The sequence below is a fragment of the Sander vitreus genome, chromosome 1, assembly GCF_031162955.1.
Source record: "Sander vitreus isolate 19-12246 chromosome 1, sanVit1, whole genome shotgun sequence".
NCBI lineage: Eukaryota > Metazoa > Chordata > Actinopteri > Perciformes > Percidae > Sander > Sander vitreus.
In genome coordinates this window covers 36,103,450-36,117,818 of record NC_135855.1, presented here as the reverse complement: position 1 = coordinate 36,117,818, position 14,369 = coordinate 36,103,450, and the positions used below count along the sequence as shown (strand labels likewise).

At 44.2% G+C, this 14,369-nt stretch overlaps 1 protein-coding gene across 7 annotated transcripts in view; it reads left to right on the top strand.

The window, feature by feature from the left end:
• The window catches only part of nav2a (neuron navigator 2a), a 251,632-nt gene that overhangs the window by 182,165 nt on the left and 55,098 nt on the right, over window positions 1–14,369 (top strand). For 6 of the 7 annotated variants that reach the window (XM_078253816.1, XM_078253792.1, XM_078253800.1 and 3 more), the window contains 4 exons: window positions 4,706–5,927; window positions 8,382–8,491; window positions 8,586–8,694; window positions 10,288–10,719. In XM_078253816.1, the coding sequence (XP_078109942.1) occupies window positions 4,706–5,927; window positions 8,382–8,491; window positions 8,586–8,694; window positions 10,288–10,719 (1,873 nt within the window). Of the gene's footprint in view, window positions 1–4,014; window positions 4,100–4,705; window positions 5,928–8,381; window positions 8,492–8,585; window positions 8,695–10,287; window positions 10,720–14,369 lie in introns of those variants that run through there. The other variant, XM_078253828.1, reaches the window with a different exon arrangement.

The window sequence follows — 14,369 nt, the reverse complement described above, 5'->3', positions numbered from 1 at the left end:
ACAATCACTTGTCCGCCCCCCTCCTTCTTGCCCTGTTGTTGACATGCTGCCAAGCACCTCCCCCCTGCCATACCACCCTCGTCCTCCTCCTCCTCCTCTTCCTCCTCCTCCTGCACCCTCTGGATGGCTGGCCATGGTTTGGGACTCTTCCCTCCTCTTCTGTCCATCTCCTCCGGCCCTTTTCTTCTTTCTCTGTTCCTCCTGGACGTCTGCAGCATCTATGAGGTTTGTCAGCTTGCACTCGTAGATCGCCTCGGGCTAGGACGGCAGGTGATAGTTTCAGATGTAGAACTTGAGCTTTGCATTGAAACTTTAAAAGGTGTGGTTGCAGATTTTGGTTGGTTGTTGTTGCTAGAAATGTGTGCATTTGTTATGCTGCAGAAAGCTGTAGAGGATGTCAAGTCAGTTTCCCTGAAAGGTTTTGTGAATAATTTGAAGTGTTGAGGTTTCAGGGATATTGGTCAGCTAATTAGCCAACGTCTTGCTGCTTTGATGTAAAACTGACACTGATTTAGAATTTAATTTTGTTTCCAAGGTGTCAATAAATATCTGACATTTTTCTGTCTGATGTTACAGTTTAGTTTTTGCCTCAAAAATGCATGTTGTGCACTAATGTGCTACACATTATGTTATACATGCTTTTTAGATGGTGTTCAGATGGTTAGAGAGGCACCTGCAGCTTCTATTGTGAGGCCAGATCTGCTTTGTGTCAATGGCCCTGGCACCAGAATGGAGTCACGTTATTGCACGGCTGTACAGTGAGGAAACAGACCTGAATCTTCTCTTCTGCTCTGCGTTAACACAAGGTGACAGCGTCTGGGTGTCCACCAAGTGACACAGAGCAGAGAGAGCAGGGGGCACCTGTGCTTCTGTGTTTGTGTATGTGCACGCTTCTGATGCATTTCTGTGTGTTTGTATGGCCGGTGCCCTTGCTGAATGAATAGCCTTCTGATGAGCTGTAGCGTCACTGTTTAAGTGTATTCATGTGGAGAAACTTTTAAAAGTTTCAGTCTCCGCACAAAAGCCGTCTGTCCCTCTCACTTTTTGGAGCACAATGACTGAGGAGGGAGAGAGAGCAAGAGAGTGCAGGCTCCTGAAATCAGAACGTGATGAGTAAGCAAACCCGCAGCCTCAAACTTTGTGCCAGTCGGATATAGTTTGTGTTGATTTCACAAATAACATTTCCATGAAGGTGTCAGAAAATGAAATAAAGCCGACCAAAGAGGGAGAACTGTTCTCACAATGCTCTCTATCTGTGAGAAATCTTCTCAGCACCTACGTTTGAAATCCAAAACATGTTTTCAGTCTTGCTATATGAGAGTGACTTGAATGTAAGTAGGGACTGACCGAGAAGGTTTAGCTTAATGTCTTGTGACCAGTGTGACCATGAAAAGGGTTGAAGGGCTTGTGATGTCTAAACAGTGTCAGCCGATGCTACCTCTAATGCATTTACCGCTGGTCTTTTTGTGTGCAAGTGGTCACACTGCAGTATATTTGCTCTGGTCACCAGCCCTGCAACTGCATAAATGTTCAAGTGTTTGAAGTTGCTGAGCAGAACAAACATCCCCCTCTCTCCTAAACTTGACATGCATGCACAGACTTGTACACGCACAGAGAGAGAGAGAGAGAAGAGTGTTGACACTTGTGTGAAATGACATGCTTTTCCTCGGCTGTAGACGGGCATTAACATGAAGCAGCGCACGCAGAGACACATGAGTGTGACGATCCATGAAAAGAGCTTTGGTCCACTTCGGCTGGTTTCCCAAAATGCCTTGATGTTATAAGGAGGCTCTGAGAGGAGTAGGCTGCTGCACCGACCCCGAGACGGAGTCAGAGAGGGTGAGACCGTTTTTTATGGCAGACAGGAAGTGCAGTGGTGGTCTGTGATCCTTTCCTCCCCACTACTGTCATTTTCTGCTCTCGATTTTATTCTCTAATCACTGCTGTAATTAAGCAGTTGAGTCGTAAACGCTTAAATTCTTTCAACATGTTTCTTTAAGCAGACAGCTCGACCAGCACAGCGAAAACAGGGCAATGTGCAGTTTAATTCCAGGATTTGCCCCAAGGCTCCACAGGGTGGGTCATTAGGTCAGTGACCCATTCTAAGGGCATGTTAAGACTCTACTGTGTTTATTTTTGAAGGAAAAGTGCTTCCTCGCGTGCTGCTAATGCTCAAAATGCAGCTAGAATGAAAACCAGATTGATCCAATTTGTGATCAGAATATTTACTAGAGATCTTTCTACCAGGTCTTTTTTCCATTTGATTGTGGCTGTTGTCATAAACTGTGAGGCTGTGTTGTTTTTTAAATCTTTAAATGTGAACTTTTCTGAGCTTGAGAAAGCACACTGCTGTGCCAAAAAAGTAGACAAATGCAGCCCACCTTGTGGCCTCTTCATTAAATGTAAAAAAACAGCAAGTTCAATTTTTAAACAGCAGAAAAGTGTGAACAATCTGACTTTGGCATTTCTTTTATTTGGGACCGACTGAAGTATTGAATCTTTTTGCAAACCTTGGTTGGGTCTATGATGCAACAGTGTCCAAGTCCATCACTCTAGTGTCACCTCTGACCCAACATGTTGAAGATTGACTACTTTCCCTTCACCCTTAGCAAACCAACTGGAGCGTGTCAGTCCTGGTCACTGGGTGCAGTCATGACCAGCTGTCCCCAGTGTCCAGGGCCTCTCCATATCCTGCGTTTCTTTTTCTGTTCCTTTCTGACCCGAAATCCAAGCTGACCCCATTCACGGACAGCGCAGACCGTCCTGCTGGCCCACATGAAAGCTTCACTCATCCCAAACCTGCAGTGCCAGTCCCCTTATTCTCTCAGCCTGCTCCATAATCACAGCAGTTCCCCCTCTCATTCAGCCGCCTCCAGTAGGACGCCAGCTATTAGCAACCTGACCCACTTTTCCGATTGCTAACTGCTAGCATGGCTAATTGGGCTCTAATCACTTCCTAATGGCTGCATTGTTTCAGGCTGCTCTCGCTAAATGCTAAACAGGGAGAGAAAGGAGAGGCGGCGAACAAGTGCCTATTTCCAATTAGGACATGAAAGGTGCTGTAAAAGTAGAGAGCCAGATGAAAAAGGGGTAAACAAGCGCGTTGGGTGTTTTAATATTCTACTTAAATGGTGACTTAATGAGACCTTTTGAATAGCATATGCATGTGGAATTAATGTAGCTAACGTGAATTAAAGGAAACTTCACCCATAACCAAATGAGCACTGAGAGTTATATGATTATTTTCCATCTGAAATATCACAGAGACTGATCCTTATGCACCATGTTTAGTAATGTTCATGTATGGTTGAGCGCCAAATGACTTGTTTTCTCTAAAAAAAAAAAGTAGAGAAACTAAACTCCAATGGAGTGAGATCATTTTTCCAATCCAAATCAACTTTTACATTACATTAATTTAGCGGCTCCTTTTGTCAAACACGACTTACAATAAGTGCTTTCAACTGGAATCGTCTAAAATCCAGTATCAATCTGTCTTTATGCTAATGCTGCAACCTGGCTAAAACTGTGTTCTTTCAAGATACTGACAAGAGACTGCCACTTCCTTAAATACTTGAAACAGGTTCATTTGTATTGTAAACGTTGTAAAAGAACCAAAAAAATCCTGCATTTTGGTCCTCAGGCCTTCATTAGGTACAATTCATACATACAAGCATCATCAGAGCCATGCTTTTGGAAAATAATTGAAGTGTGTTTTGTCACTTAATAAAACAAGACTCGCAGTGTGTTAAGAATCTAAACTCCCAGAGTACAGTTGCATGAGAAGGCAAAACACAGCAGCAGCAGCAGTGACTTGGAATAAATGTAAGTGTGCGTGTGTGCGTGCGGGGGTGGGGGGGGTTGTTGCAATAGTACTGTTATGATTAATTCCTCCCAGTGCTCCCTGCACCGGCCCTCTCTCTCACTGGCCGTTGGTGTTTGAATATTCAAATATTACTGGTCTGAACTCTGTGCTACCAGTAGCACCTTTCTGCATGTACAGACTGACAACCTCAGCAGCTCTTGGGATACTCTAGTTCGCACAGTAAGAGCAGTGACTTAACCAGGAATTTCAGCTCTTCTTTTGCTCCTTCAGTTCTTGGTAAGTGTGCTTGTTGAGATGCTCCTTGTTGCAGTTTTACCCAGGCAGTTTGTTTTTGGGTGATACATTGTAACAACGGTTTACAGGAGTATGTTTACACTGCAAAAAAAAAGCTTTCTGTTCTATTCATGTCCAAGTTAAACTTTATTTTGTATACCGTTAAATGGTGAATGAATCTAATTTACAACGGACTTAGTACATGTAACCAGACAGTGTTTCTTTGAAAAGCAGAGGGATGCTGACCAAAAGCAGTCCATATAAGTCCAAGCCTTATAAGTGCAGCAGCACTGCTTCTTGACTTGGCCTGCTTGGCAACACTTTAAAGCACTTGAGCCTGCTCCTCGTTTTTATAAACAGTTTGTGATGGGCTCCTCTCATTGTTAGTGCTAAGGGGTTTTTAACAGTTTTGGTGGCTAGCCCGAAGGAAAGTAATGGCACGTTTGGCTGTATCAACGCAGGCCACCTCCAGGCCCTTATAAGGCCACTTTGTGTGGGGTCAAAGACGACTAAGCATCTGGTTTCTCATCGCTCCCCCAGATCCTTCCTCTGCTTGACTTTTCCTCCTTCCTATCTTACTGTTAATAAAATGTCTCTTTTCTGGTGCAGATTCCTCAGAGGGCATGACCTCACAGCCTTCGGTGATGACTGAGCATGCTCCATCATCTGCAGTGACCGTCAGCTCCTCCACCAGCATCCCCGCTGCTACCTCCGGCCAGATCCCACACCCATCTTCGCTGTCCTCATCCACCTCCTCCACGGCCATTCCCCAGCCCAACAGCAACAGCAAGCCCTGGAGGAGCAAGTCAGTGAGCTCCAAGCACATCTCTCCTTCTCCTTCCTCCACCAGCACCGCCGCGTCTGCCATGCAGTCCATCAAGCAGGAGAAGGACACCTCCTGTAAGGCTGAAGCTCCTCCAAAGGTCACCACTCAGAAGTCAATGCTGGAGAAGCTGAAGCTCTTCAACAGTAAAGGAGGCTCCAAATCTGCCAGCTCCTCCAACGGAGTAGGGGCCCAGACCGACAACGCTGCCCCAACCAGGCAGCTCGGAGCGATGCAGGTGGAGAGAGCCGAGACTGGCTCCAACACCGAGCCCCTGGGGGAAGATGATGGCAACGTCCGGCCGGGAATGAACGGGACGACCTACGGAGCAGTTCCCTCAGCAGGTACTACTGTCTCCACAACTGCCAGCAGCCCCAAAATTGCCCTGAGGGGCATTGCCCAGCGCACTTTCAGCAGAGCTTTGACTGCCAAGAAGGGCTCTGCAAAAAGCACAGAGAAAGACAAGGACAAGGAGAGGGGGAAGGAGAAGGAGAAAGGGAAGGAGGTGGGGAAACGCATCTCAGTCCCCGACAGGACAGATCTCAGGGGGGACGAGCTTAAAGAGGAAGTAGCACCTGTTGCTGTAGACACAGACAGCTCAAACAAACGGACCTCTAAAATCACCAGCTTCATTCCCAAGGGGGGTAAAGTGGCCAAAAAGGAGAGTTCCACCCCTGCACACAGCGGAATACCAAAGCCAGGAGGCAAAGCCCCAGGAGTCGGGGGGAAAGCTTCCTCAGTGAAGGAGGCGGGGGAGAGGCCTCGGAGCATGCGATTAGTAGGGGGTCTCGCCATGCACCGCGGCCCCCTGGACAGAGACAGGGACAGCAGACACTCCAGCTCCACTTCCAGCCTGGCCTCCACAGAGGGAAAGACCAGCGCCTCCCCTGTGGCAGGAGGCGGCAGTACACAGAGCACAGCCAGCAACACGATCAGCGTGCAGCTACCTCAGACCCAACAGCACCACAGCCATCCCAACACGGCCACCGTCGCACCTTTCATGTACAGGTGAGATCACACCGACTGGAAACATCTGTTAAAGCATCGGAAAAATCGGTTCCACATTTAGTATTTCTCCATCACATGAAAGATGTGTGTCTACATGAGTAGCAATCAAATTTACAGTTAACAAAAAACATAATTTCTTATTTGTATAAGAATGTAAGACTCAGAATATCAGATATCAGTCTGCTTCATCAGGACTGTGTGGGTGATACACATATAATATAATGACATAAATGCAAAAAGTATGTGATTATGAGATCTACATATATAAAAAAAAGAAAATCAATCCAACGCAGACAACAGAAAAACAAGATCAAGCGGAAAAAAAGAGACACTTCTACTGCGCCTTCTTGAATAAATTTGGAAGATTAATATTTAAAAAAAAAGAATATTTTCAATAATATATGCAAAATAACATGTCTTTGTGTTATGTTAATCTCTGGTTCTACTGCATTGATTTCAGTACTATTTAAAAACAGTCCAACAGTGTTTATAGAGGTGCTATGCTAAATCGGTGAGGAATTTTATTTAGCTTTACTGACAATCGTACTACTGCAGTATAAATATCTTAAAGCTGGGCTTACTGGCCACAACACAGTGAGTAAGATCAGCCATCATAAAACAAAGTAATTTAACCATTCACATCCTCCTCTGACTAAAAGTTTTCCCAGAAGTGGTAAGGTTGAATTCTCCAGTGACTATAAATATTTACGCAGTGTTTTTGTTCAGGCATAGACCTGATAAGAGTTCTGGGTAAGCTTTTCTTGACTCTCTTAGCTTTTAAATAATTACAAATTGGTGTATAACCCTGCACATTACCATGATATTGTGTGTCTAGGATTAGTCATTACTTTTATTTAAGTCATCACCTATCTAACATTTGATTCTCTGACGGCATCTGAAAGTACAAAATCTGAATTGAGCCATCTGTGAACTGTTAACCAGGAATGTGAAACATATGTGTTTGTGTGTGTGTGTGTGTGTGTGTGTGTGTGTGTGTGTGTGTGTGTGCATGCATGCAGAGTGTACTGTCTGCATGTGTGTGCACATGTATCTGGGCAAATATGTGTGGCTGTTGTGTGCCCCTGACCTCTGTCCTGGTCCCAGTGTGATAAGGAAGGAGGTCCCTCTCGTTCTCCATGAGTCCTTTCTATCAGCCGCTCATTAGCCTCCTGACACTTCCTGCGCTGCTGCCCTTTCTCCCTCTGTACATCCTGTGCTGTAGCTAACCAACCCAACTCTCCAAAGCACACCCATCCTCACTACTCTGTATACCTGTCAGGTACCATTACCAGCAGGATTATATCGCCTCCACCTGTCAGAAAGACTATGTTTGACAGAAAATTGAAGAAATAAGACACATCAAATCAATGTTCATGTTGCTTTTCCCCTCTCCCAAGGACTGGTACACTAAAAACAAAGCACCATGCCAGAAAATGTGTAAGTGCATAAAAATAATAAAAATATAAATAAAAAAATAGCTTTTTTTTGTTCTGGTTTTGTTTTGGCGTTTTGCAGTTATTATTTATTAGCTATTGATTTCATTGTGTATGATGTACACATGTACACAATGTATAAAAATGTGCAATGGACTCAGAAGTAAACCATTGTCTGGAAGAGAGTGAAAGAACATTGCAATAAAGAAAAAGAAAGAAAATAACCTGAAGTTTAAACCAACTTAAAGGTGCTCTAAGCGATGTCACGCGTTTTTTAGGCTACAACATTTTTTGTCACATACAGCAAACATCTCCTCACTATACGCGAGTTGCATGTCCCCTGAACACACTAAAAAAACACGGTCTCTGTAGACAGCCCAGGCTCCACAAACGGCAACAAAAAACAAACTGCGCCAACCTGCACCCCCAAACATAACAAACAGTCTTCCAGCCAATAACCGACAAGAAGGATTTGGGGGTGGGGGTTAAGTGCGTGGAAGGGAGGGGGAGGGGACGGGATGAGGAGGAGGGAGGGGCGAGCTAGCCTCTGTTTTGTTTGACAACACTTTAAACGTCAACAAGAAGTGACATCACCCAACATCGCTTAGAGCACCTCTAACCAGAAGTTAAATGAAAAGTTTACATGCTGTCACGCTGGCAGTCAGTGGTTTTGACTGGCTCACACTCAGAGAGAGTATACAATAGTCGCTAAGGACAAAGTCTGGGATCAGGCAAAGACCAAAGGCTGTATACAACCGAGGCACCAGCCAGTTCAGCGGGTGAACTGTATTGATTTCTCCTTCAAAGACAACCTGGCATTTGGGGCTTAGCAGGCGTTCATTTTAGACTCCGGTCACAAGACTTGAAACGCAGCAGATTTCATTCTTAATCAGGTTTATCCCTCCTTCATGACAATTTGCTGAATATTCCCACTAAATGCACAATAATTCAGATGATGAATTCAATGATACCCTCCACCCCCCTGCCCCCTTTGATCCCCTCAAACTATTTGTTTTCCCAGATCCCAAACAGACGGCGAGGAAACAGCAAACACTGAGAGCGGCTCAGGAGGAAGAGGTGGAGACGGTTCCTTCACCAAGACCAGCCAGCTCTCCATCGAGGACCTTTCAGGTGGGTGATCACTTACAGTAAAGGGTCTGTCTCCGTTCAGCGTATTGTGCTCCTGGTAAATATTTCGGAGCTTTTTTTTTTTTTGTTCACTCAGGTGAAGACCCAGAGACGAGGCGGTTGCGTACAGTCAAAAACATAGCAGACCTGCGGCAAAACCTGGAGGAGACCATGTCCAGCTTGCGAGGAACTCAGGTCACACACAGGTAAAAATCAAATACATTCATGGTGATTCAGTGCTGCAACCCCACCGAGCCCACATACTCTGGTTTGAGGATTGTTTGAGGTAAATAGTAATTTAACAAGCTTGTTGAACTATTTTACTTCTTTTTTAGGCACTTTTATAGCTATTGAAGTAACATATTGTGATTGCTTTTATTTTTATCCCAAATTGTTTACTGGAAACTTGTAGAAAAACTTAGTCGAAGAACTATACGGTAGGTATAGTATAATAATTACGCTGGATATTTTGCCAACACTGCGTATTGCATGTTTTTTTTAGTTGAGCAAAGCTTTACTATAAAAAGACTAAGAAAACACTAAGATTAAATTGAAAAGTATTGGTAATGTATCATGGTCAATATGAAAGTGATTTTTCTAAAGCATTTTCTTTTCACCTTGTCAATTCAGCATTGCTCAGAGATTATATAAGTTTATAAAATGGTGTTGCAGTGGAAAACAAAAACTCTACTGTTTGGGGATCATCAAAGTGTAGCGCCTTACAATGGCTGCCACGGCTGAGTGGTAAACGGGCCAAATCAGGATAACTGTTGGGGATTTGAGTCAGTGATTGAACTGCCTCATGGTCAGCAGACTGTGTCTGTCTAGGTTTACAGGTATTACCTCCTTTTTTCTTCTTGTTCCCGTCTCATCCTTCTTTTGAGGGATTTTTTGCTTTGATCGCAGAGCACGTCTTTCATGTCGTCTTTGATTCAGGTTTAGCTCTAATCACGTTCCCTCCCACTGAATTTTGACCTCTGCTCTGGCCTCGCGCCTCACTGCTGACCCAGCTGTCTCGATTTAGTTTAGGCTAGGAAGAGATTATGCCGTTTGTTTGCCCGTACTATATCTCAAGATTCTTTGAACCGATTTCTGTAGAATTTGGTGGACATCTGATAGTTTGATCTGTCCACACAAGAAACATTCGAACATCATTTTTGGCCAATAGTCAGATGAGATGAAGATAAAGATGAAAAATTAGAAGAGCCTTTTGTGTGTGCCCTCTCGGCAGTCATTTGGTTTCCTCACTACCGTTTCTCTTCTCGTGCACGAATACGCTTAAGCTGAATAGCCAATCAGATGGATTCCTCTCACTGACGTTTCCAACGCAATGTTGAGTCGGCCGGGGGAAAAAAGGGCCGATAAGTAGCGACCATGCGTGACACACCACAAAAACTCTAGTCCAACTTGGGCAGACGGGCCGACGATCTCCTTGCTGTGTCAGGGCCTTTTAAACCGAGAAACAATTGGTCTGGGTGTTGTGGTGATCCAAATGTGTGATCTCTCATTGGAGATAACCTTTTTTATTTTTTATCTGTACTGTTACAATAAACAACCAGGTAGAGATTTAATCCAAAGTCATTAAGACATCCATGACTGTTAGCTCAGAACTACATTCAGAGTAGTTCAGGCTTAGTTTATTCTCATATTAGCAGTATCATGGCTTTTCTACTACTGCAAAGGAAGAGGCTTTTAATAGAACCTCATCAGATTTAATGGGACTTCCCTTTTGTTTGCATGTGCATCACAGATTGCACATTTATTCTCTCATCTCTCTCTCTCTCTCTCATTCTGCTCAGCACCTTGGAAACCACCTTCGACGGCAGCGTCACCACAGACATCAGCAGTGGTGGTGGTGGTGGTGGAGGTGGAGGCAGCAGCAACAACAGTGGAGGGAGTCGGAGCATCCTCAGCCTCACTTCGTCCCGTCCCTCCCTGTCCTCATGGCGACTGGGCCAGTCCAGCCCTCGTCTGCAGGCGGGTGATGCACCCTCCATGGGGAACAGTTACGGTGGCCGGGCGGCCGGCGGCCAGGGGGGGCGCTACCTGTACCCTGGGCACCTCCGGCGGCAGCTGGCTGGCAGGGGAGGAGCCCTCTGCAGCGTGGACCTCGGAGACAGGGCCGGGGAGGACATTGACCTGGACAACATCGCCGTGGACGTCACTGGTTACATGAGCGATGGCGATGTGCTGACCAAGAATGCTGCGCGCACTGATGATGTCGCAAGCGGGTAAGTGGATTACACTGATGGAGACTTTTTAATCCTGCAAACAGGTTTTGAAATTGCTAATGCAGAAACAATTAGTCGATCTACAGAAACATACTTAACAGCAGTTTTGTGAGCGTGAGGATTTGCTGCTTTTTCTGTGTTCGTTTTTTTATCATTATAGATAGAATTCCCTGTTGTTTTTCAATTATTGGTTTGGTTATTTTTCCCAAGTGTTGACATTTGAAGATGTCACTTTGGGCTCTGGGGATTTGTGACAGGCATTTCCCACTGTTTTGTGATTTTCTTATCAATATGAAGGATCACTTAATTCATTGCCAATAAAAATAATCAATAGTTGCAGAAATGGTGGTAGGTTGCCACCTACCAACGAATGCACTTTTTTGGGGGGGGTCAAGTGAGAGAGGCACTGGCTGATTATTATGATTCTGAAAATTAAAATTGTTCTTCTGTAATTTGATAAGCCAGTTACTTTGACAAGCTAGTGTCTGATTCTGTTTTCAAAAATCTGCAGGGTGACATACAGTATTTGTATGATAAACGTATATAGTCTATTTGGGATTTTGGCCAGGAAAAAAATTATTGGTAGATCGATTTACTTTGACATTCCTTGGTAGACGAGCCATAAACTGTATGTCCACTATAAACCTCCTCTACACCTCTACTAGCATAACAATGTTTACTAATTCATTGGCAATAAAGTAATGAAAGTGTTAATGTAAAATGTTACTGTGCGTTCTATTATTCGAGCATCATGTATTTATAGTTACATTTTTCTGGCTGGTTGAAATACGGTGTTATGGTTGACCATGTGGCCCAATAGGCTGAGTTGTCTGAATACAAGCTTGCCACAAGAGGGCAGTAGTGTTTGCTTGCTCACTATTCCTGCCTGTAACCCAAGTGCCAGATAATATCCCACAGTTGAGCCTCAGTAGCATTTAAGTAACATTTATTCTGTACAGCTCAGATCCCACAAGTATCCCATCTCTCTGTCTGCAGACGCAGTAATGTTGATACGCTGATAACCTGTTTATTTGCTCTCTCAAAACCACTGTCCATGTTGTAACAGGCCTTCTGCATACCTTGGCTGCCACACTGTGCAATATAAACCTCTGCTGTCATCGTTAATATCAGATGAAGTTGTAAAAGGTGCCAACTATGATAGCCAGAGATGGCAATACCAGGATCTGATAACAGAGCTGCTGCAGGGATTAGTTTGAGTTGAGATGAATGCAAATGTAGAAAAGAGCCTGAAAGCTCCGGGAAGCAAGATGATAAAAAAAAAAAAAAACCCATCTCTAAAAACCTGGAGTGGAAATTACTTCCTCTGGCCCCCATGGGTTTGCACTGATTCACCAGCCCTGAGGCAGCTGTATAAGTCGAGGGAGCTAAGTGCTCTTGAAGTACTTGATATGTCTGAATCTGTGGCTTAGCTGACAAAGACCACGCCACAGCCACACCTGGACAGGTGAGTGATGTGAACAGGTGAGCACAGCCATTTGCTCACTCTGAAAATATTCAGCCTGTGTCGGACCTGTGAGGAAAGCAAGGCAAATTAACAAAATATTTTATTATAGTTTAGTTATTGTTTGGGCTGCAATTATAGATTATTTTCCTGATCAATTTTTCATCCGTTGGAATAATTGATATATTATTTAGTCTATAAAAAGTAGGAAATTGTGAATAGGTTAACCATAACACAGACGAGGACTGATGACCTCCCCCCCCCACCCTTCTCGTTGTCCTCAGGCTATGTAGCGGTTAGCTCCATCACCGGCCTGTTAGCATCCACTAACTGGTTCTTCTAAACAGGTCTGGGATGTTTACCCAGAGAGGAGGAGCTGGCATTTAGATTGCAGCAGTAGACTCCAGTTCAGTTTTCTTGCACTTAAATGTCAATTAAAGAGTCGCACAAACCACAAAGCAAGTTTCTATCACCTCGATAGTTCTGGTTTTATTTGTCCCGGTTTTGAGATATCTGTCTCTCAAATGCATTACTTCACCTCAATACCATGGAGGTGAATGGAATTTAATGGCAACATTTCTTTCCAGAGGTAATATCTTTGTTATTCCTGTGAGCAGTTGTCATCTAAAGTACATTCTATTATAGAAACAGTCCTTATCAATCTTTTTCCTCTTCTTTTCTTTCAAAGCCGTTAGCACCACATTCAATTCAATTCACCTTGGGGTGGAAATAGAAATTTTAAGAGACCGATATCTCAGCATATGATATTTATTTTTTGAGCTGACCCTTTAACTCCCAGAACAATATAGAACCATGGATTAGTGACAGTGTAAAACTTATTTTTGACGTCATATCTTTGGGTTTTGGACCAATGGCCGGACAAAACGAGCAATGTCAAGACGTCACCTTTAGCTCTGGACAATAGTGCTAATATCTCACTATTTTTTGACATTCTACAAACAAAATGCTTAATCAATCAAAAAACAAGAGATGAATTGTTATTAAAAGCAATCAGTTGCAGCTCTAGACATTCAGAAGCAGTCTAACGGGTACACTGAGATCAGATAAGCATCTATCTGTCCTGATAGTCCATTTATTTAGTAATCTCTGAGTGTTACAACACAGACAACATGACTGCTGACACCACATTTAGTATCTGCATCGGTTTTCTCCAATCTCCAACCCCCCACCTCTATTTTTTCTTTTGGCTTCCCTGGCCCTTTGAGACAAGACACCCCCCCCCCCTTCCCTCACCACCTCCTCGGCTCGGGGGTATGTTGCCCCTCTGCACTCCCCCTTCCCTCCCTTCCTCCCCTTCCCTCCCATCCCTCCTCCACCTTTCGCAGACAGACCCAACCTCCTTCCAGGGGGGGGGAAAGCATGTGGAGCTGAGGAGAGAGAGGCTGCATACCAACACTGAGCTCCCACAGAGCAACACACACTCTCACACACGCATAGGCTGCACATGGACACATAATCTATACGTGGAGAGTTCACTGATACTGCTCACTCACTTCTGATATCACTATGATCAAACACGCTCTCACCTGGTGAAATTATTTACACAACAGCAGATCTCGCACACAGGTTTAGACCTGATAACAGACAGTAGCCAGACGGTTGAAAACGGACACCCTTGATCAGGAGATTCTTTATCAAAAGGGGAACAACCCTCACCTGGACGTGTTAATTTTGCTTTGGACTGACTGTGTTACCATGTTTGAGGCAGAAAGGTACGTCAGAGTGTTTCAAACTATTCTAGTCAAAACATCAGAAGCTCTAGAGGCAATTGTTTTTTTCAAGAGCGTGACAATTTGTGAATTTCCTCCTGTCAGTTCCACAGTGCGTGCATTCTTTTAGTAAGTATAATATATAAGAATATTTCTGCAGGTTAATTTACTCAAGAACTTTTGCTTCTGTTATTTGCACGCCTGGCTGTGTCAACTCTACCTGGCTGCTCCAGTTCAGCCCATAAACTCTCTTGTTTGGACACGTTTCTCCTGCTGCAGAAGGTTGCAGGTTAACAGGCATCTGAAACTGGACAGGGAGTCTCAGTTACTCATTAGTGTGAAGAATTAATATGTCTAAGGGTTTGTGTGTGCGTGTGCGTGCGCGCACGCGTGTGTGTGTGTGTGTGTGTGTGTGTGTGTGTGTGACTGACTGACTGACTGACTGACTGACTAACTAT